Source organism: Salvelinus sp. IW2-2015, unplaced genomic scaffold, assembly GCF_002910315.2.
Source record: "Salvelinus sp. IW2-2015 unplaced genomic scaffold, ASM291031v2 Un_scaffold5758, whole genome shotgun sequence".
NCBI lineage: Eukaryota > Metazoa > Chordata > Actinopteri > Salmoniformes > Salmonidae > Salvelinus > Salvelinus sp. IW2-2015.
In genome coordinates this window covers 5,027-25,581 of record NW_019947023.1, presented here as the reverse complement: position 1 = coordinate 25,581, position 20,555 = coordinate 5,027, and the positions used below count along the sequence as shown (strand labels likewise).

Here is a 20,555-nt window from a genome sequence, read left to right as displayed (position 1 = left end):
CCCATTTAGCCAATAGCCTGTTTTCAAGAAATGTAATCATTGAATATTGTAAGAGCTTTCATTGTCTGCTTATAAGCCCCCTTTATTTAACCTACGGTTCTGACTTGGTGTACAGGGAGAATACTGTAAGAACGGCCCAGGGTTCTGAATTCTGCTGCTGTACATTACAAAAGCGCTGAACAAATAGTTATATTGACTACGTCCGACCTAGCTTGGATTGCCTCTTATCCGCTCGTCGTTCCCTTATGCCATAGTTTGTACATCTCAATTGTTAGTTGAAACCACATTTGTTTAAGCAAGTCAGCCATATCAGCTTTGTTTTTTTTTAAAGGCAGTAATGAGGCTGAATGAACTGTTTCCCTACAAGGCTCGCTGATAACCAGGTGTAGCGGTGGTAAGGATTCACTCCATGATGCTGAAAAGGGCGCTCTGCTTTTGGGACAGCTTTATGTAGGCCCTAACAGTTTGTGGGCACCATTTGTCACCGTTATAGTGCATTGAATGTATGTTTAGTGTTGTGTTGTGGCTTTGCTGGCATGCATCAACATTTGTTATTGTTGTTTGACCCACCAAGATTTACATGCTAAAATCGCCACTGATAAAACATCAATCTACTTGCACATCATCATCTGCACATCTATCACTCCAGTGTTAATGCTACATTGTAATTACTTCGCCACTATGGCATTTTTATTGCCTTACCTCCTTACTTCATTTGCACACACTGTATACAGATTTTTTTCCATTGTGTTATTGACTGTACGTTTGTTTATTCCATGTGTAACTGCGTTGTAATTTGTCGCACTGCTTTGCTTTATCTTGGCCAGGTCGCAGTTGTAAATGAGAACTTGTTCCCAACTGGCCTACCTGGTTAAATAAAGGTGAAATTAAAATAGATTTTTTTTTAAATCATAAGAGATATTCTAACGTTGTCACCCATCAGACTATTCTTAATTGAATGTTGTCTTTACATTTAATAAATGAGTGATATTTATTTTGACTTAGAATGGACCATTATCATGCACCTGTCTCAGAACAGGGGCATGAGAAAATAGCACTTCAATAGCAAATGGAGGACTATGCACATAAATAGCGAATGGAGGACACTTTTGCTATGGTTCATATTCATGACAGCCAGGTAGGCTATACTCCTGTTGTAAAGCAAATCAATGTGCTTAATATTAGGAAAGTTGATGAATAAAGATTAATAAATACAGTAGGCCTAGCCTATAGAGGCCATCAAAACTCTGTTTTCTCACGCAATTGCATAGCCTACAGAAATGTTGCACAACATGAGCTCATGGGCTCTCATGAAGTGTTTGATGACATTTGCATATATGTCAGAGTGATTAGAGGGACAATAGAGTGCTGAGTACCAGGCAGTTAGAAAGTTTGGTAGGCTACTAATGACCATCAGCAGCATCAGAGCTTGGAGAAGCCTAATTACCGTGACTAAATGGTCATGTGGAATTTGACTGCCTTCATGACTCGTGACAGTTGGTGTGGCGGTAATACCGTCACCGTGAGGGCTCTACCCCTACCTGCTGCAAATGATTAGCTCATCGTTCTGCCCCTGAACAAGGTAGTTAACCCACTGTTCCTAGGCAGTCATTGAAAATAAGAATTTGTTCTTAACTGACTTGCCTAGTTAAATAAAGGTCAAATTTAAAAAAAGATGTAAACATTAACTGTCAAACACTGTCACCGATTATCTTTGGATTTGGACTACCTGGTACAACATACATGATAAAACCCTCGAATGACACAGCTAAATGTGTTTGTAAAAAACGTAAGTCCTCAGACACTGACTTGACCTGACTGAGACGAGGGTTGAAAGTAGAGAACACTCACGGAAAGAAGGACTCATAACTGGACCCAAAGCCGATGATGTTGAAGTAGCACCCCATTGGCAGGCTTTTCAGCAAGAGCAGCAGAGTATCCTGCAAGAGAGAAATTCAAGTGTTTTTACTATTCAATAAACCATATAGGACATGCTTAAAGAATGGAAGACTACAGAGTAACCACTGTGTACTGGATTTCACTCTAAACCATCTCTTGGTGAATCCTGTTCAGATTGAGATGTTAATTTACTAGTGCAGGGTTGTGTGTGTGTGTGTGTGTGTGTGTGTGTGTGTGTGTGTGTGTGTGTGTGTGTGTGTGTGTATACCCTGGCACTGCCAATGCGGTCCTGAGCCCCAGACCCATTGTGCATGGAGAATGACATGCTGCCAGAGCGATCCACAACAAAAAGGAATTCCCCGAGTGAGGTCATCGATGACATCACATCGTTGGGGAACTCTGGGTACAGGCTCAGCATGACCACTGGGTCGCCCATCAGAGAGCCTGGGAGCGATAAAGAGAGAGAGAGACAGAAGTGTTCAACAGCCTTTGTCCTCTTTCTCCATCTCTACACTACATCTACTGTATCTTCTGTCTCACCATGTTCCTCTATGTAAACATGGATTAAGGTAGGAGACTAGACTACTCATTGATCTCATCTCCACACATCTACAACAGAGTAAACCCACCCCCCCCTCACCTGGCTTGGCAGAAGTCTGTGCTGCCTCTACTATAGCAGTAGGCTGATGGGTGTCTTGGTAATACAACAACAGCTCAACGTCCCGGTCAAATTGATGACCTGCAGCCAGACTGACCTGCAGTTAGAACAACATTCACATGAAGACAGAGCAGTCTGAGAGGGAATTTAACAACTATGAATGATTCGGATGGTTCATGGTGCTAGTGAGAGTGTACGCACACAGACATACTGTACACTCAGACATTCATACGTACGTACAGTACCAGTCAAAAGTTTGGACACACCTACTCATTCAAGGGGTTTTTCTTAATTTTTACATTGTAGAATAATAGTGAAGACATCAAAACTATGAAATAACATATATGGAATCATGTATTAACCCCAAAAAAGTGTTAAACAAATCAAAATATATTTTATATTATACATTCTTCAAAGTTGCCACCCTTGGCCTTAATGACAGCTTCGCACACTCTTGGCATTCTCTCAACCAGCTTCACCTGGAATGCTTTTCACTTCCTGTGGTCTCCAAGAGCAGGGACTGAAGTCCACCACCCTTGTGACCAGTTGCTGGTTCCTAGTCACACTGCTGCCACAAGGTTTTACACTGCACTATGATGTATTAGTGGTTTGTGTCTCTCCATACAGGGGCACATGTTCTTACCCTGGGGTTGATAGCGGGGTTGAGCACGGCGGCAGGCAGAGCCTCAGCCATCGTCAGCCTGTACAGCCAGCTTCTGTCACATAGTCTAGGCTGACAGAGGCCTTCTCCTGGAGGCAGACTACTACACTCAGCTGAACACATCCGGGCTCTCATCACTCTCCTCCAATAGGAAGGCTGCTGGCCCGAGCTCAACGAATCATCATACTGCTCCCGCGCCTGAGAGGGGACAGAGGAACACAGGAGCATCATCAGCGCTGAGACATAGTGATATGAGAGTGGTCAAAAGGATAATACTGATTCTTGGAGCTCTGCAAGTCATAGACTGCTTTGTTAACCAATTGGGTATAGTTGCCCAGTAAGACGTTACACACCAAGTTGTTCTTAAACCTGTGTAGTACTATGTAATACACTAGTAACAACATTTGTACAACATGTTATTGATTGTTATAAACATGAAATGATCCTGAAAAAAAAGAAAAGAAATGTAGATCTGCATTGTTGCTTTGTCTCATTGTTGACTTGTCATTTCCCCTCACCTTTTTTTCTCCTGAACCTCAGCCCCCACCTCAGTCTGTCCTATCTTGGCGCTGAACCTGCAGACAGCAGCCTCTCCTGGCAGAGGGAAAACAAAGATGGGTCACAGAGGGCTCTCCTCCTGTGTTCTCATACTGCAGAGTGGAGCTCACAGTGGCCACATGCCCCTGGACACTCACTTCCACAGCAATACTCTTCAGAGGCACTGAGAGAGGGAGGGATGGATGGAGGAGAGGATAAAACAGATACTGATGAGAGCTCATGTCTGGGAGAATGAAAATCCAACAGACATGGAAGTAACATTAATTTCTGCTTTCAAAAAGTACCTGGTTCATTCTTGACAGTTATCAATCCAGCAGTTCACCATTCGGCACCTGAATGGGGAAGTCAGGTGTGATATTATTGTCCTCTTAACTTGAATTAGGCACTGTTCACATCACTATCATTAAGTTAATTGGCATGCAACAATAAATCGTAATATGCGCGTTTTGATAAATTGTTTTTATAAAAGGCAGCCACAGAAGCCACTACTGGACAGTAAGATAAGGGCCATTGGAGAGGTTTATCTAACCATGATGGTCATGCACCATAACTGCTGGTTGCTGATAAAGAATATTGCTTGTAAGGTAATACAGTATTGGGTCTTCCAAGAACACATTTCCTCATACAACAGTTGCTTTGTGTAAAAAGGACATAACCAAGCCTGAATTTCTTGTGAACAATAAACAATGAAATGATCACAGCAGCTTGACGCATAATGTCAATCTCTGTCCAGTGTCCATCCTGTGTAACCTCTGGTTGAACTAGTCATAGAGATCCTATTCAATTGTTCCATTTAGTTCTCTCCCTGTTTCAAAGTTCATACTAATTACACGTTTATGGGCAAGGGGTGAATGTAGTTCATCTACCGGCTGTATTTTCTTGTTTTTCCCAGAGCATTAATGTCTAAGAACTTAAACTGCATCATTTTGATCACTGTCGGTTGGCAAAACATTGACATATAGACATGTCACAATTGTTGTCTCTTGCTGTAGGCACATTAGGTTTAGTCATGGCTGCTAGAGTTGGGGCAAGTAGCACAGTATTAAAACGATCCTGACGCCAAGCAGCCAAATTATGAAAACAACAAGTGACTTAACTTTAAGATGGTATGAATTAAACAATAAATAACTTTAAATAGCCTTGGGGTCCTGTGGAGTAGGTTACTGTACACCAAGTACATTTTGCTCTGTCTAGAGTATCCTGAGTCACCGCTCATGTGCATGTAACCAGTTAGCCTATAGTCTCATGACTCTTCTCAAGTACCCCCTGTGGATAGGTCAAATACCTCAGGGGTCTAGTACCCCAGGTTGGGAAACACTACTGTAGACTGCCAAAAATTTGCAAACAGATATAATCTGGGAAGCATCAGATAACTTAATGTTTTAAGGGCCTCCGGGTGGTGCAGTGGTCTAGGGCACTGCATCGCAGGGCTAGCTGTGCCACCAGAGACTCTGGGTCGGCCGCGACCGGGAGGTCCGTGGGGCGACGCACAATTGGCCTAGCGTCGTCTGGGTTAGGGAGGGTTGGTGCGGTAGGGATATCCTTGTCTCATCGCACACACAGCGACTCCTGTGGCGGGCCGGGCGCAGTGCACGCTAACCAAGGTCGCCAGGTGCACGGTGTTTCCTCCGACACATTGTGCGGCTGGCTTCCGGGTTGGATGCGCGCTGTTGTTAAGAAGCAGTGCGGCTTGGTTGGGTTGTGTTTCGGAGGACGCTGGCTTTCACCTTCGTCTCTCCTGAGCCCGTACGGGAGTTGTAGCGATGAGACAAGATAGTAACTACTAACAATTGGGATACCACGAAAGGGGGTAAAATTGAAAAAAATAAAAAATAAAATAAAAAAAATGTTTTGAGAGGAACAAAACAGCCATGCAGAAACAGGGGTGTACTGTAAATATTGGTTACGTACTAACTCTCTTTACTGAACAAAAATATAAACACGGGCTCCCGAGTGGCACAGCTGTCTAAGGCACTACTTGCATGCAGTAGTGCTAGAGGCGTTACTACAGTCGCAGGTTCATAACCTGGCTGTGATTGAACAGCGCCAATTGGCCAGCGTTGTCTGGGTTAGGGAGGGTTTGGCCGGTGGGGCTTTACTTGACTCATCGCGCTCTACTGACTCTTGTGGTGGGCCGGGTGCCTGCACGCTGACCCTGGATGCCAGTTGAACAGTGTTTCCTCCGAAACATTGGTGCAGCTGGCTTCTGGGTTAGCTGGTGGGTGTTAAGGAGCAAGTTAGGTGGGTCATGTTTTGGAGGACGCATGACTTCACCTTCCTCTCCCAAGCCCGTTGGGGAGTTGCAGCGATGAGCCAAGATCTAAAAAAATTGGGAGAAAAGGGGTAAAAGTAATTTAAATAAATTTAATAAATACAAAAGAAAATAAATAAATAACTACAATATAAATGCAAATGTTTGTGATACTGAGCTGAAATAAAAGATCCAGAAATGTTCCATACGCACCAAAAGCTGATTTCTTTAAATGTTACGCCACAATTTTCTTTACATCCCTGTTAGTGAGCATATCTCCTATCTCCGCCAATATAATTCATTCACATACAGTGTAGCATATCAAGAAGCGTGGGGTATTTCTGTCTGTAATAAAGCCCTTGTGGGGAAAGAAAGTATTAACCCGTGGCTGCACCCCAGCCCACAAATTAGGCTATTGAATATTTTTAATTTCTGATTTCCGTTGATGAATTGTAACTCAGTAAAATGTATAAAAAAGTTGTGTTAATATTCTTTTCTAATATACAGTACCAGTCACCCTGTGAAGAGACATTGGTTATAAACTATGAAACACACTCCTCTCTACCTCCACTATTTACAGTAAGCCCTTGACGAAAATGTAACCTCCTGTCCCGGGTACATTAGGGCGACGGTCCGATGTCAGAAGGATTCAGATAATAACTACAGAACTAAGCCAACCTCAGCGTGAGCTTTGGTGGCGAATGGTATGAACTTTGKASTCTTATTCACTACAGAAGTGATACCTCCGAGCCMTTGAGTTAGRAGCGGKCGCTGTAAACGTGGGCTAGGAAAGGACGGACGACGTATCCAATCTAACACACAACAACGATACTACAACYTATCCCATTTACCACCAGAGACATTCTTCRGAGGACAGCAAGATCTCTGTTGGGCAACACGGTAGGCATCTACGAACAACCTACAAAAGCGCAGCTCAGAGTAAATATMWATTGCATTTCCCTTTTCCAAATGGGCGGTAATTTAGAATGCATAAGATACTGTATTTACGATAGCATAGCTTCTCCCTTTGTTCCTCAGTCTTCCCGCTCTTTCACTCAAACCCAACCCCCTTTCCTTTGTGTAACCAGCTGTCATGTCGGCTCCGTCCACCAGGGACGTTTTCTGTATGACATAATTTGCATTCTGTGTATATGTAATTCTGTGTGATCAGTTAGGTATTTAGTAAATAAGTAATTAAACCCAATTTTGTATTGCTGATTCAACTTGTTAGCCAGGGTTCGTGAAGATAACCAAGAATTTACAACTTTCAGAGGAGACTGAAATAATAATAATAATAATAATAATAATAAGGTGACGATAAATATTGACTGCTATTGATGTAAAATATTACTAGGTTTTTAAGAGTTTATTCGGAAGATAACAGCTCCATAAATACTCTTTCGTGGTGCCCCGACTTTCTAGTTAATTACATTTACATGATTAGCTCAATCAGGTAATATTAATTACAGAGAAAGGATTTTATAGAATAGCATGTCATATCACTTAATCCGGCATAGCAAAAGACACGACACCACAGTAAAACGAGTCCTATATCAACATAATCTGAGAGGCCGCTCAGCAAGGAAGCCACTGCTCCAAAACCGACATAAAAAAGCCTGACTACGGTTTGCAAATGCACATGTACTTTTTGTACTTTTTGGAGAAATGTCCCCTAGTCTTATGAAACAAAAATAGAACTGTTTAGCCATAATGAACATTGTTATGTTTGGAGGAAAAAGGGGGAGGCTTGCAAGAAAAAGAACACCATCCCAACCATGAAGCACAGGGGTGGGAGCATCATGTTGTGTGGATGGGCTGGTGCACTTCACAAAATAGATGGCATCATGAGGGAGGAAAATTATGTGGATATATTGAAGCAACATCAAGACATCAGTCAAGAAGTTAAAGCTTGGTCGCAAACGGGTCTTCCAAATGGACAATGACCCCAAGCATACTTCCAAATTTGTGGCAAAATGGCTTAAGGACAACAAAGTCAAGGTATTGGAGTGGCCATCACAAAGCCCTGACCTCAATCCTAAAGAAAATTTGTGGGCAGAACTGAAAAGCGGGTGCGAGCAAGGAGGTCTACAAACCTGACTCAGTTACACCAGCTCTGTCAGGAGGAATGGGACAAAATTCACCCAACTTATTGTGGGCAGCTGGTGGAAGGCTACCCGAAACGTTTGACCCAAGTTAAATAATTTAAAGGCAATGCTACCAAATACTAATGAGTGTATGTAAACTTCTGACCCACTGGGAAAGTGATGAAAGAAATAAAAGCTGAAATAAATCACTCTACTATTATTCTGATATTTCACATTCTTAAAATAAAGTGGTGATCCTAACTGACCTAAGACAGGGAATTTTTACTAGGATTAAATGTCAGGAATTGTGAAAAACTGAGTTTAAATGCATTTGGCTAAGGTGTATGTAAACTTCCGACTTCAACTGTACATATTCTCATTCACCCCTTTAGATGTGTGTATTAGGTAGTTGTTGGGGAATTGTTAGATTACTTGTTATATAATTACTGCACTGCCGGAACTAGAAGCACAAGCATTTCGCTACACTCACATTAACAGCTGCTAACCATGTGTATGTGACCAATACAATTTTATTTGACTGTGTATAAAATAAACACACTTAAACATGCATATGAACACACACACACACACACACACTCACACACACAGACACACACAAGGTACCGTGGCTTGGGTTTTCTCTGTGTTGAGGTAGTTGAGTGGGTCCAGGGGACAGTTGGACTCTACTCTACAGATGGGATGAGGGGACGACACACGGGCACTGAGGGACAGACTGTAGGGCACAGAAGCAGCAGGCACCGAGGACACCAGGGCACTGCCACCACTACCACTGTCTGACCCTTAGAGAGAGATGGGGTCAGGGAGGGAGGAGGAGGTAGAGAGACAGAGAGAAGACAGAAGGCCAGAGAGGAAAGAGATGAACAGAAACATGCTAATTTGTGGGTGATTGGACTGGACCTAAAGCCTGCACCACTTCCTGTGGGTCTCCAAGAGCAGGACTGAAGTCCACCACCCTATGTGACCAGTTGCTGGTTCCTAGTCACACTGCTGCCCACAAGGTTTTACACTGCACTATGATGTATTAGTGGTTTGTGTCTCTCCATACAGGGGCACATGTTCTTACCCTGGGGTTGATAGCGGGGGTTGAGCACSGCGGGCAGGCAGAGCCTCAGGCCATCGTCAGCCTGTACAGCCAGCTCTGTCACATAGTCTAGGCTGACAGAGGCCTTCTCCCCTGGAGGCAGACTACCTACACTCAGCTTGAACACATCCGGGCTCTCATCACTCTCCTCCAATAGGAAGGCCTGCTGGCCCGAGCTCAACGAATCATCATACTGCTCCCGCGCCTGAGAGGGGGACAGAGGAACACAAGGATGCATCATCAGCCTGAGACAATAGTGATATGAGAGTGGTCAAAAGGATAATACTGATTCTTGAAGCTCTGCAAGTCATAGACTGCTTTGTTAACCAATTGGGTATAGTTGCCCAGTAAGACGTTACACCAAGTTGTTCTTAAACCTGTGTAGTAACTATGTAARTACACTAGTAACAACATTTGTACAAACATGTTATTGATTGTTATAAACATGAAATGAATCCTGAAAAAAAAGAAAAGAAATGTAGATCTGCATTGTTGCTTTTGTCTCATTGTTGACTTGTCATTTCCCCTCACCTTRTGTTTCTCCTGAACCTCAGCCACCACCTCAGTCTGTCCTATCTTGGCGCTGAACCTGCAGACAGCAGCCTCTCCCGGCAGAGGGAAAACAAAGATGGCCTCCAGAGGGCTCTCCTCCTGGTTCTCATACTGCAGAGTGGAGCTCACAGTGGCCACATGCCCCTGGACACTCACTTCCACAGCAATACTCTTCAGAGGCACTGAGAGAGGGAGGGATGGATGGAGAGAGGATAAACAAGATACTGATGAGAGCTCATGTCTGGGAGAATGAAAATCCACACAGACATGGAAGTAAACAATAATTTCTGCTTTCAAACAGTACCTGGTTCATTCTTGACAGTTATCAATCCACAGCAGTTCACCATTTCGGCACCTGAATGGGGAAGTCAGGTGTGATATTATTGTCCTCTTAACTTGAATTAGGCACTGTTCACATCACTTCAATTAAGTTAATTGGCATGCAACAATAAATCGTAATATGCCAAGCGTTTATGATAAATTGTTTTATAAAAGGCAGCCACAGAATGCCACTACTGACAGTAAGATAAGGGCCATTGGAGAGGTTTATCTAACCATGATGGTCATGCACCATAACTGCTGGTTGCTGATAAAGAATATTGCTTTGTAAGGTAATACAGTATTGGTCTTCCCAGAACACATTTCCTCATACAACAGTTGCTTTGTGTAAAAAGGACATAACCAAGCCTGAATTTCTTGTGAACAATAAACAATGAAATGATCACAGCAGCTTGACGCAATAATGTCAATCTCTGTCCAGTGTCCATCCTGTGTAACCTCTGGTTGAACTAGTCATAGAGATCCTATTCAATTGTTCCATTTAGGTTCTCTCCCTGTTTCAAAAGTTTCATACTAATTACACGTTTATGGGCAAGGGGTGAATGTAGTTCATCTACCGGCTGTATTTTTCTTGTTTTTCCCAGAGCATTAATGTCTAAGAACTTAAACTAGCATCATTTTGATCACTGTCGGTTGGCAAAACATTGACATGATAGACATGTCACAATTGTTGTCTCTTGCTGTAGGCACATTAGGTTTAGTCATGGCTGCTAGAGTTGGGGGCAACTGTAGCACAGTATTAAAACGATCCTGAGCCAAGCAGCCAAATTATGAAAACAACAAGTGACTTAAACTTTAAGATGGTATGAATTAAACAAATAATAACTTTAAATAGCCTTGGGGTCCTGTGGAGTAGGTTACTGTACCACCAAGTACATTTTGCTCTGTCTAGAGTATCCCTGAAGTACCCGCTCATGTGCATGTAACCAGTTAGCCTATAGTCTCATGACTCTTCTCAAGTACCCCCTGTGGATAGGTCAAATACCCTCAGGGGTCCTAGTACCCCAGGTTGGGAAACACTACTGTAGACTGCCAAATAAATTGCAAACAGATATAATCTGGGAAGCATCAGATAACTCTAAATGTTTTAAGGGCCTCCCGGGTGGTGCAGTGGTCTAGGGCACTGCATCGCAGGGCTAGCTGTGCCACCAGAGACTCTGGGTCGGCCGCGACCGGGAGGTCCGTGGGGCGACGCACAATTGGCCTAGCGTCGTCTGGGTTAGGGAGGGTTTGGCCGGTAGGGATATCCTTGTCTCATCGCACACCAGCGACTCCTGTGGCGGGCCGGGCGCAGTGCACGCTAACCAAGGTCGCCAGGTGCACGGTGTTTCCTCCGACACATTGGTGCGGCTGGCTTCCGGGTTGGATGCGCGCTGTGTTAAGAAGCAGTGCGGCTTGGTTGGGTTGTGTTTCGGAGGACGCATGGCTTTCAACCTTCGTCTCTCCTGAGCCCGTACGGGAGTTGTAGCGATGAGACAAGATAGTAACTACTAACAATTGGATACCACGAAAAGGGGGTAAAATTGAAAAAAATAAAAAATAAAATAAAAAAAATGTTTTGAGAGGAACAAAACAGCCATGCAGAAACAGGGGTGTAACTGTAAATATTGGTTACGTACATAACTATCTCTTTACTGAACAAAAATATAAACACGGGCTCCCGAGTGGCACAGCTGTCTAAGGCACTACATTGCATGCAGTAGTGCTAGAGGCGTTACTACAGTCGCAGGTTCATAAACCTGGCTGTGATTGAACAGCGCACAATTGGCCCAGCGTTGTCTGGGTTAGGGGAGGGTTTGGCCGGTGGGGCTTTACTTGACTCATCGCGCTCTACTGACTCCTTGTGGTGGGCCGGGTGCCTGCACGCTGACCCTGGATGCCAGTTGAACAGTGTTTCCTCCGAAACATTGGTGCAGCTGGCTTCTGGGTTAAGCTGGTGGGTGTTAAGGAGCACAGTTAGGTGGGTCATGTTTTGGAGGACGCATGACTTCACCTTCCTCTCCCAAGCCCGTTGGGGAGTTGCAGCGATGAGCCAAGATCTAAAAAAATTGGGGAGAAAAGGGGTAAAAGTAATTTAAAATAATAATTTAATAAATACAAAAGAAAAATAAATAAATAACTACAATATAAATGCAAAATGTTTAGTGATACTGAGCTGAAATAAAAGATCCCAGAAATGTTCCATACGCACCAAAAGCTGATTTCTCTTAAATGTTACGCACAAATTTCTTTACATCCCTGTTAGTGAGCATATCTCCTATCTCCGCCAATATAATTCATTCACATGACAGGTGTAGCATATCAAGAAGCGTGGGGTATTTCTGTCTGTAATAAAGCCCTTGTGGGGAAAAGAAAGTATTAACCCGTGGCTGCACCCCAGCCCACAAATTAGGGCCTATTGAATATTTTTAATTTCACTGATTTCCGTTGATGAATTGTAACTCAGTAAAATGTATAAAAAAGTTGTGTTAATATTCTTGTTCTAATATACAGTACCAGTCAAAAGTTTGGACACACCTACTCATTCAAGGGTTTCTACATTTTTACTATTTTCTACATTGTAGAATAATAGTGAAGACATCAAAACTATGAAATAACACATATGGAATCAAGTAGTAACCAAAAAAAGTGTTAAACAAATCAAAATATATTTTAGATCCTTCATAGTAGCCACCCTTTGCCTTAATGACAGTTTTGCACACTCTTGGGATTCTCTCAACCAGCTTCATGAGGTAGTCACATGGAATGCTTTTCAATTAACATGAGTGCCTTGATAAAAGTTCATAAGTCGAATTTATTTTCTTCTTAATGCGTTTGAGACATGACAAGGTAGGGGTGGTGTACAGAAGACAGCCCTATTTGGTGAAGGAAAAAGGAAACCGCACACCCTTATGTAGACCTGGCCCCACCCACATCCGTTCTACACATCGAAGGGGGTTGGAGGCAAAGGAAAAACAAATAAGTGCTACCAAATATAACAATATGCATTTCATAAATATTACAAAAGTGTATAAATAAGGCGTATTGAACACGTCTGTAAAATGTCAATGAGGACATAGCAAGTTTTCATTAGTCATTGTGTACATCGTACGAAAAACGTCAGAATAATCTACAATAGACACATATTTCATGTTCAAATTCACAACATAACATACATAGGCATTTCATCATTAAGTCCTTTAGGAAATAATGTCTGGAGGGTGAAAATCCAAAAACATTCTCTTTTACTCAGAGTATTATTAATATCTCCTCCCCTGTCTGATATCTTYACTTTCTCTATGCCACAAAATCTAAAAGGTGGAAATGTAATGCTTCAGGTCATTGAAATGTACAGCGACTGGATAATCCCTCTCGTTTCTGCTGATTGAATTTATGTTCACTAATTCTCTGTTTGAGAGAGCGGGTGGTTTTACCGACATAACAGAGCCCACATGGACATTTAATAATGTAAATAACATGGGTGGTGGAACACGTAATAATGTCATTTATTTGGAACCGTTTTCCTGTGTGTGGGTGGCAGAAATATTCACACTTCATCATATTGTTGCACTGTGCGCATCCTCTGCATTTATAGCTACCATTTGGTAGAGGGCGTAAAAGAGCTTGGCTAATTTTCTTTTGTGGCTGGCAGTTGGCATGAACCAATTTATTGCGTAAATTGCGACCTCTCCTATACACAATACGTGGTGGATATTTAAATTCAGCCGGCAAAGCTGGGTCCGATGATAAAATATGCCAGTGTTTCTTGACCACATCTCCCACTTTTCGCGAATTCAAAGTATATGTAGTTGTGAACATTACGGAGTGTTCTTTAGCTTTAGCGGGTCTTTTTTGTAGCAGTTCATCTCGTGTTTGTTCCAATGCCAAATTATGAGCTTCATCCACACATTGTGACGAATAGCCTCTTCTTAGAAACCTCATGCTCATCTCCGCTGCTTTTTCTAGATAATCCTCTGTGAAGTGGCATATACGGCGCAGTCTAAAAAATTGGCTTCTTGGAAGTCCTCTTTTTAATGGCTCAGGATGGAAGCTGTCCCCCTGTAATAGAGTATTTCTGTCCGTTTCTTTTCTATACAGAGTTGTAAACAGGGTTCCATTTGATTTCTCAATCCACATATCGAGATAATGAACACGTTTGAATTTTGTATAGCCCTATTTGGTAAAAGACCATGTCCACATTATGGCAGGAACAGCTCAAATAAGCAAAGAGAAATGACAGTCCATCACTTTAAGACATGAAGGTCAGTCAAAATTAAGAACTTTGAGAGTTTCTTCAAGTGCAGTCGCAAAAACCATCAAGCGCTACGATGAAACTGGCTCTCACGAGGACCGCCACAGGAAAGGAAGACCCAGTTACCTCTACTGCAGAGGGTCATTACAGTTACCAGCCTCAGAAATTGCAGCCCAAATAAATGCTTCACAGAGTTCAAGTAACAGACACATCTCAACATCAACTGTTCAAAGACTGCGTGAATCAGGCCTTCATAGTTGAATTGCTACTAAAGGACACCAATAATAAGAAGAGTCTTGCTTGGGCCAAGAAACACAAGCAATGGACATAAGACCAGTGGAAATCTGTCCTTTGGTCTGATGAGTCTAAATTTGAGGTTCCAACCACCTTTGTGAGACACAGAGTAGGTGAACGGATGATCTCCGCATGTGTGGTTCCCACCGTGAAGATGGAGGAAGAGGTGTGATGGTGCTTTGCTGGTGACACTGTGATTTATTTAGAATTCAAGGCACACTTAACCAGAATGGCTACCAAAGCATTCTGCAGCGATACGCCATCCCATCTGGTTTGCTCTTAGTGGAACTATCATTTGTTTTTCAACACAACTCCCGAGTGTTCTCCCGAGTGGCGCAGTGGTCTAAGACACTACATCCCAGTGCAAGAGGAATCACTGCAGTACCTGGTTTGTATCCAGGCTGCATCACATCTGGCTGTGATTGGGAGTCTCATAAGGCGGCACAAACTGACTTGCCTAGTTAAATAAAGTTTAAATAAAAACACACTTAAAAAAAGGACAATGATCTAACACACCTCCAGGCTGTTTAAGGTCTATTTGACCAAGAAGGAGTGATTGAGTGCTGCATCAGATGACCTGCCCTCCACAATCACCTGACCTCAACCCAATTGAGATGGTTTGGGATGAGTTGGACCGCAAGAGTGAAGGAAAAGCAGCCAACAAGTGCTCAGCATATGTGGTAACTCCTTCAAGCATTCCAGGTGAAGCTGGTTGAGAGAATGCCAAGTGTGTTCAAGGCAAAGTGTGGCAACTGTGAAGAATATAAAATATATTTTGATTTGTTTAACAGATTTTTTACATGAGTTACATGAGTATTATTTCATAGTTTTGATGTCTTCACTATTATTCTATGTAGAAAATAGTAAAAACAAAGAAAAACCCTTGAATGAGTAGGTGTCCAAACTTTTGACTGGTACTGTATATTTCTCGCAAAACCATTATCATAACCTATTTAATATGTAGCCTATAGTGGGTGCTATATCTGCACTACCTAGGCTAGATAATATGCTAATTCATAAACATTCATGATTCAGGAGTTTACATGTTTTATTTTTTAGGTGTTATATTTGACCCCAGCTACTATTTCAATCACGTGTAACGTTCTGACTATTCGGATTAAAATGAATATTGTTAACAGGTCCTGCTGTATGCTAAATGTAGAGTTATTTATGCAACTTCTGGTTGTGAGAGTCTTATATACAGACCTAAATAGCATGAATAATTAGTAGACAGATGTCAGTGTCCTATATCATAAAATTACTGGTCTAGTTCAAGTGGTCTCTGAACAGTAGAATAGAAGACTAAACAAAATTCACTATTGTCTCCGGTCTCCCCAACATTATGCATTTCTGAACGTTCTGTAACGATGCACACTCTTGAACAGACCCTGAGCTGCAGTCACTTTGCTTGTTGCTCTGGCACAGTCATATCGAGCCCAGCCAATACGTACTCTAAAACAACCTTAACGTTACTCCTAAAGGTCCAAGGACCTTACATGTTATTTTCACCGTTAGACTGGCTCTGGCAGCCAAAACAGCCAAATACTCCATCTAAAAATGAATCGTTTCTCAATTGCGATACGGTTCTAGAAACATAAAGTCCTTTATTTTCATATCACATGAAAACAATTTTTTTAAATGCAAAATACACACTTACTGTACACCACAGGAGGCTGGGGTCACCTTAATTTGGGAGGACGGGCTCGTGGTAATGCCTGGCGCGGAATCAGTGGAATGGTATCAAATACATCATGGTTTCCATGTGTTTGATGCCCTTCCATTCTCTGTCCAGCCATTATTATTATCCTCCCCTCAGCAGCCTCTTGTGCTATACACAGTTTTAACCTGCTTTATCACAGTTGCAGCCGACAGTATTTTTCAGTGACAACACATTTCTGGTGGCCTTCTTCCATTACACACAGGTGTTCAGAGCATGCTAGATGGCTAATTAGCACGTGGTCCCTCTCTCTGTGTCTACACTTGACACTAACATGTGACTTCTGCTATCAGAATAGGAAAAGTCGCATTGTGGCTGTATTGTGTTCAGATCTGTCTGACCTCTTCAGGTGGTCAGGGACGCATTGTGTGCGGATGTCTCCTCAGTCTTGACACAATCCGGCTACGGAAATGCAAGGTGCTCCAGAGTGGCGCAGCAGTCTAAGGCACTGCATCTCAGTGCTAGAGATGTCACTACAGACACTAGTTCGACTCCAGGCTGAATCACAACAGGCTGTGTTTGGGAGTCCCATAGGGCTGTGCACAATTGGCCCAGGATCGTTAAGGTTTGGCCCGGGGTAGGCCGTCATTGTAAATAAGAATTTGTTCTTAACTGACTTGCCTAGTTAAATAAAGGTTACATTATTATTATTTTTTATATAAAATGCTAGAATGTGGTAATCCCACTAGTTCGTGCTTGGCTCTGCCCACCTTGCTTGTTCTGCCCACTATGATTAATTTGTTCCTATTGAAAACGACAGGCTCTATCTTGGGTTAGTTATACAAATCTTTGGCATTCACTGTCAAGTCTATAGACAGCCTTTGTCTTCTGTAACATGGAGATGATTATGGCCGTGTAGGAACACTAACCTATGAAAAGATGTGTATCAATTAAAAGTTTTATAAAATATATATATATATTTCACGCTGATCTGAAAGATAAGTTCCCTATGCTTCTATAACCGTCCCACAAGCGATGTGTGATAATGATCAAAATGATCGTCGGGCCTCTTTAATAACAAAACACCCCATCCAGAAGACGCTGCCTTCCAATGACTTACGTGTCATGTAATGGAACGGAGCTTCATGATCAAGGTCTTGTCACACCCTGACTGCGCCTATTCTAGCAAGCTAAACTAAACCTCCATAAAATAAGGATAGTGTGATATGTGGATGATATCGAATTGAATGGCTATTTATAACGTATATTGGCCACCAACAATAATAAGCAAAGGAGGCTCAGTGCCATTTCAGTGATGTCTGATTATTTTATATTTTTTTACAACTCAACGCTTTCACATAATAGACTAGTCATCCCCAAACGAAGCTACTCTGTAACATATTACCTTAAAATGTGTGATAGGCTGGTTTTCAATGATTGCGTTTCACTGTTCCTCGTGATAATATCCCTCCGTTTCTACTTTCGTTTAGAATTAATATACGAAGAGGCTACTTCTTCCTGGTTTATAAAGGCAAACGTCAATAGTAATCGTTGTGCATTCAATCCATTGGCCAGAGTTCATTGTCACGCCTACTATCTTCCTTGCTATTGGTGATCTGACAGGGTGAACAATATTAACATCGGGGAAGTTTCCCAGGGGAAGTTTCCCAGCATCTCCAGGGGGGTTCAGGGGCCTAAATAAAACAACATCCAGAGTGTGTGTTCCTGAAACTAAACCTCTGTGTGTGTGGTGTGTGTGTGTGTGTGTGTGTGTGTGTGTGTGTGTGTGTGTGTGTGTGTGTGTGTGTGTGTGTGTGTGTGTGTGTGTGTGTGTGTGTGTGTGTGTGTGTGTGTGTGTGTGTGTGTGTGTGTGTGTGTGTGTTGACAGGGGCTGTTGCCTGGGTGGCAGGTGCAGACTGACTAACCACTGCAGGAAAGACTGTCAGCAGGCTATATTTAGAGTCTACAACACAGAGCCAATTAGTCCTGAAGTAAAGTCCTGAAGTAGCAGTAAATAAACTACACAAGAAGTGCTGTGTGTGATCAATTAAATATTTGGTGAGTTGGGAACGAGAGCATGACTCAGACGGACACATAGACGGGTGTCTGAGAATATCCAGTCTGTCCGCTGGCGCCTGGCTGCTTGAACAAGATCATATGATTAACTGACTGGGCTAAGTTACTAGAGAGACATGTAGCGAGGGAATGGCTGGAATGCCATAACCACTGTAGTACAGAGATGTTCTCCTGTCTTGTGCTGTAGATGGGGTAAAATGTCCAGCGTTACTAAGCAACAAGTAGGAATGGTTGGTGAGCTTCTCAGGATACGGTAAAGGAACTGGGTAGTAAATAGATATGTCTGTGTAATATTCTGCCTTCAAGTATCATAACACACTGACCTATATTCAACGTGGTCTTTACTGTCCCTACTCTTCTTCATCAGAGTTACCAAGAGCTTGGAGGTGCAGGTTTTCAGCCCATGACCCTTAGAGCAGGGCTGAAACAAAGCCTGCACACCCAGTGGCTCTTCTGGAGGGTGGGCCTCCTGATCTAGGTCCATGAAGAAGGACGAGAGTTGGTGTCATTAATAAAATAGATAAAAAATTGATAAAGATGTAGAATATCATTGAGTTCCATGCAGAAGGAACAGAGTGGGAGTCATTAATAAAATAGATGAATGACCAATAAAGATGTAGAATATCATGGATTTTATCATATGATTTTAAAGTACAGTGGTAAAATATGAGGAAATACATGAATATAGACAGTGTTACATGATCACACAGTAAAGGCACTCATCTAGCTTTCCATTTTACCAAGCATTTTGTTAGTGATGACAAGTACTGTTAACACATTGTTTCCAGTCTTTATGGAATTGATAACCAAAGCAAAGTCTAACAAGTATAGCGGTATTGGAATACATAGATTCATGTTGATATGTTAATAACAACCGATACATAAGTGCCCCTACATTAAATGACAGTAGGCTAATATAGGTAAGAGGTTGATAATTGGGCTTGTTCAGACCGGTACAGTAGCTAGTTCCACCATGTTGCTTTAAGGAGGGACCAGGAGCAGGTGGGTTTGCGTGTATATCTGACCCCGAGTAGAGTAGCAGGAGTGTGGGGGACAGCCAGGGTGAACGTCTCAGAGCCCCATGTGTCTTTCTGCACCTGGCAACCAGAAGGGTGTTCCCAGCCTGAACACACTCGGACACACTGACTGCTGAAACACACTACCAGGACAGGGATCATTATACTGTGGCATTATGGGGACAGGGTGGACAAAATGCATCTTCAAACACTTGTTAGAAGACAAAATACCACAAACATTGTATTGTGAATGTTATACTCAAAATACAAATATTTGTAATTTAAGTAATACAGTGGATCCCAACCAGGAAATTGCTTTCACCTAAACAATTTATTTCCAATCAGGTGAGACGAAGGCCAAGAGTTTAGATGCCAGGTCTATGAGAGTGAGCTATAGTACCTTTCTGAGCCTGGATCCATGATACTGCCTTCGTGGCCAGAAACTGCCCATCCTCCTGAGCCTCCATCTTGAACCCATAGAGCCATACCAGGGCTAGAACCGTGGCCCACACCTCCTGGTCCACCTGAGTGAGTGAGAGAGAAAGAGAGGGACAAAAGACAGACGGGGGAGAGAGAAGAAAGACAGACAGACAGACAGACAGACAGACAGCAGACAGACAGACAGACAGACAGACAGACAGACAGACAGACAGCAAAACAGACAGAGACAGAACAGACACGGAGACACAGACAGACAGAGGACAGAGACAGACAAGACAGACAGACAGAGACAGACAGAGACAGACACAGAGACAGGACAGACAGACAGACAGACAGACAGACAGACAGACAGACAGACAGACAGCCAGACAGACAGACAGACAGGACAGGACAGACAGACAGACGACAGACAGACAGAGAGCACAACAGCGAAACAGACAGACAGAGACAGACAGACAGAAGCAAGCAGACAGACAGAAAGACAGACAGACAGGGACACGAGAGAGAGAGACAGGTGAGTGGATAGAAAAAAGTGAGTAAGGGAAAGAGAACGAGAGAAAGCAAGGAAAGAGCAGAAGATAAGGATACTGAGACATGGGATCATGGTGAGATCCAGTTGAATGGTCATCATGCCTTTGTCCAGTGCTGCTGGTCTTTCTACAGAGCATACATGCAGATACTCTGTGTGAGTACAGAGTCTTTCGCAGCGCTCTATTGCTGAGTCTCAGTTATTTTC

The 20,555-nt window shown here is 42.7% G+C and overlaps 1 protein-coding gene and 1 long non-coding RNA gene across 3 annotated transcripts; both read right to left on the bottom strand.

The window, feature by feature from the left end:
* Window positions 1–1,832: 1,832 nt before the first annotated feature.
* Window positions 1,833–17,807, bottom strand: LOC112078502 (von Willebrand factor A domain-containing protein 5A). Of its 2 annotated transcripts, XM_070442066.1 has the most exons (9): window positions 17,692–17,807; window positions 12,098–12,143; window positions 10,070–10,120; window positions 9,745–9,947; window positions 9,196–9,418; window positions 8,736–8,911; window positions 2,540–2,654; window positions 2,168–2,343; window positions 1,833–1,940 (listed from the first exon to the last, which is right to left on the bottom strand). In XM_070442066.1, the coding sequence occupies exons 3-9, from the start codon at window positions 10,110–10,112 to the stop codon at window positions 1,848–1,850; spliced, it is 1,029 nt and encodes a 342-aa protein (XP_070298167.1). In that variant the 5' UTR covers window positions 10,113–10,120; window positions 12,098–12,143; window positions 17,692–17,807; the 3' UTR covers window positions 1,833–1,847. The 2 variants fall into 2 exon arrangements, with proteins under 2 accessions (XP_070298167.1, XP_024000490.1); XM_024144722.2 differs by lacking the exon at window positions 12,098–12,143.
* A 1,168-nt stretch (window positions 17,808–18,975) lies between these two features.
* Window positions 18,976–19,899, bottom strand: LOC112078503 (uncharacterized). Its single transcript, XR_002895699.2, has 2 exons — window positions 19,779–19,899; window positions 18,976–19,511 (listed from the first exon to the last, which is right to left on the bottom strand). It is a non-coding gene; the product is annotated as an uncharacterized lncRNA (long non-coding RNA).
* Between the last annotated feature and the right edge of the window lie 656 nt (window positions 19,900–20,555).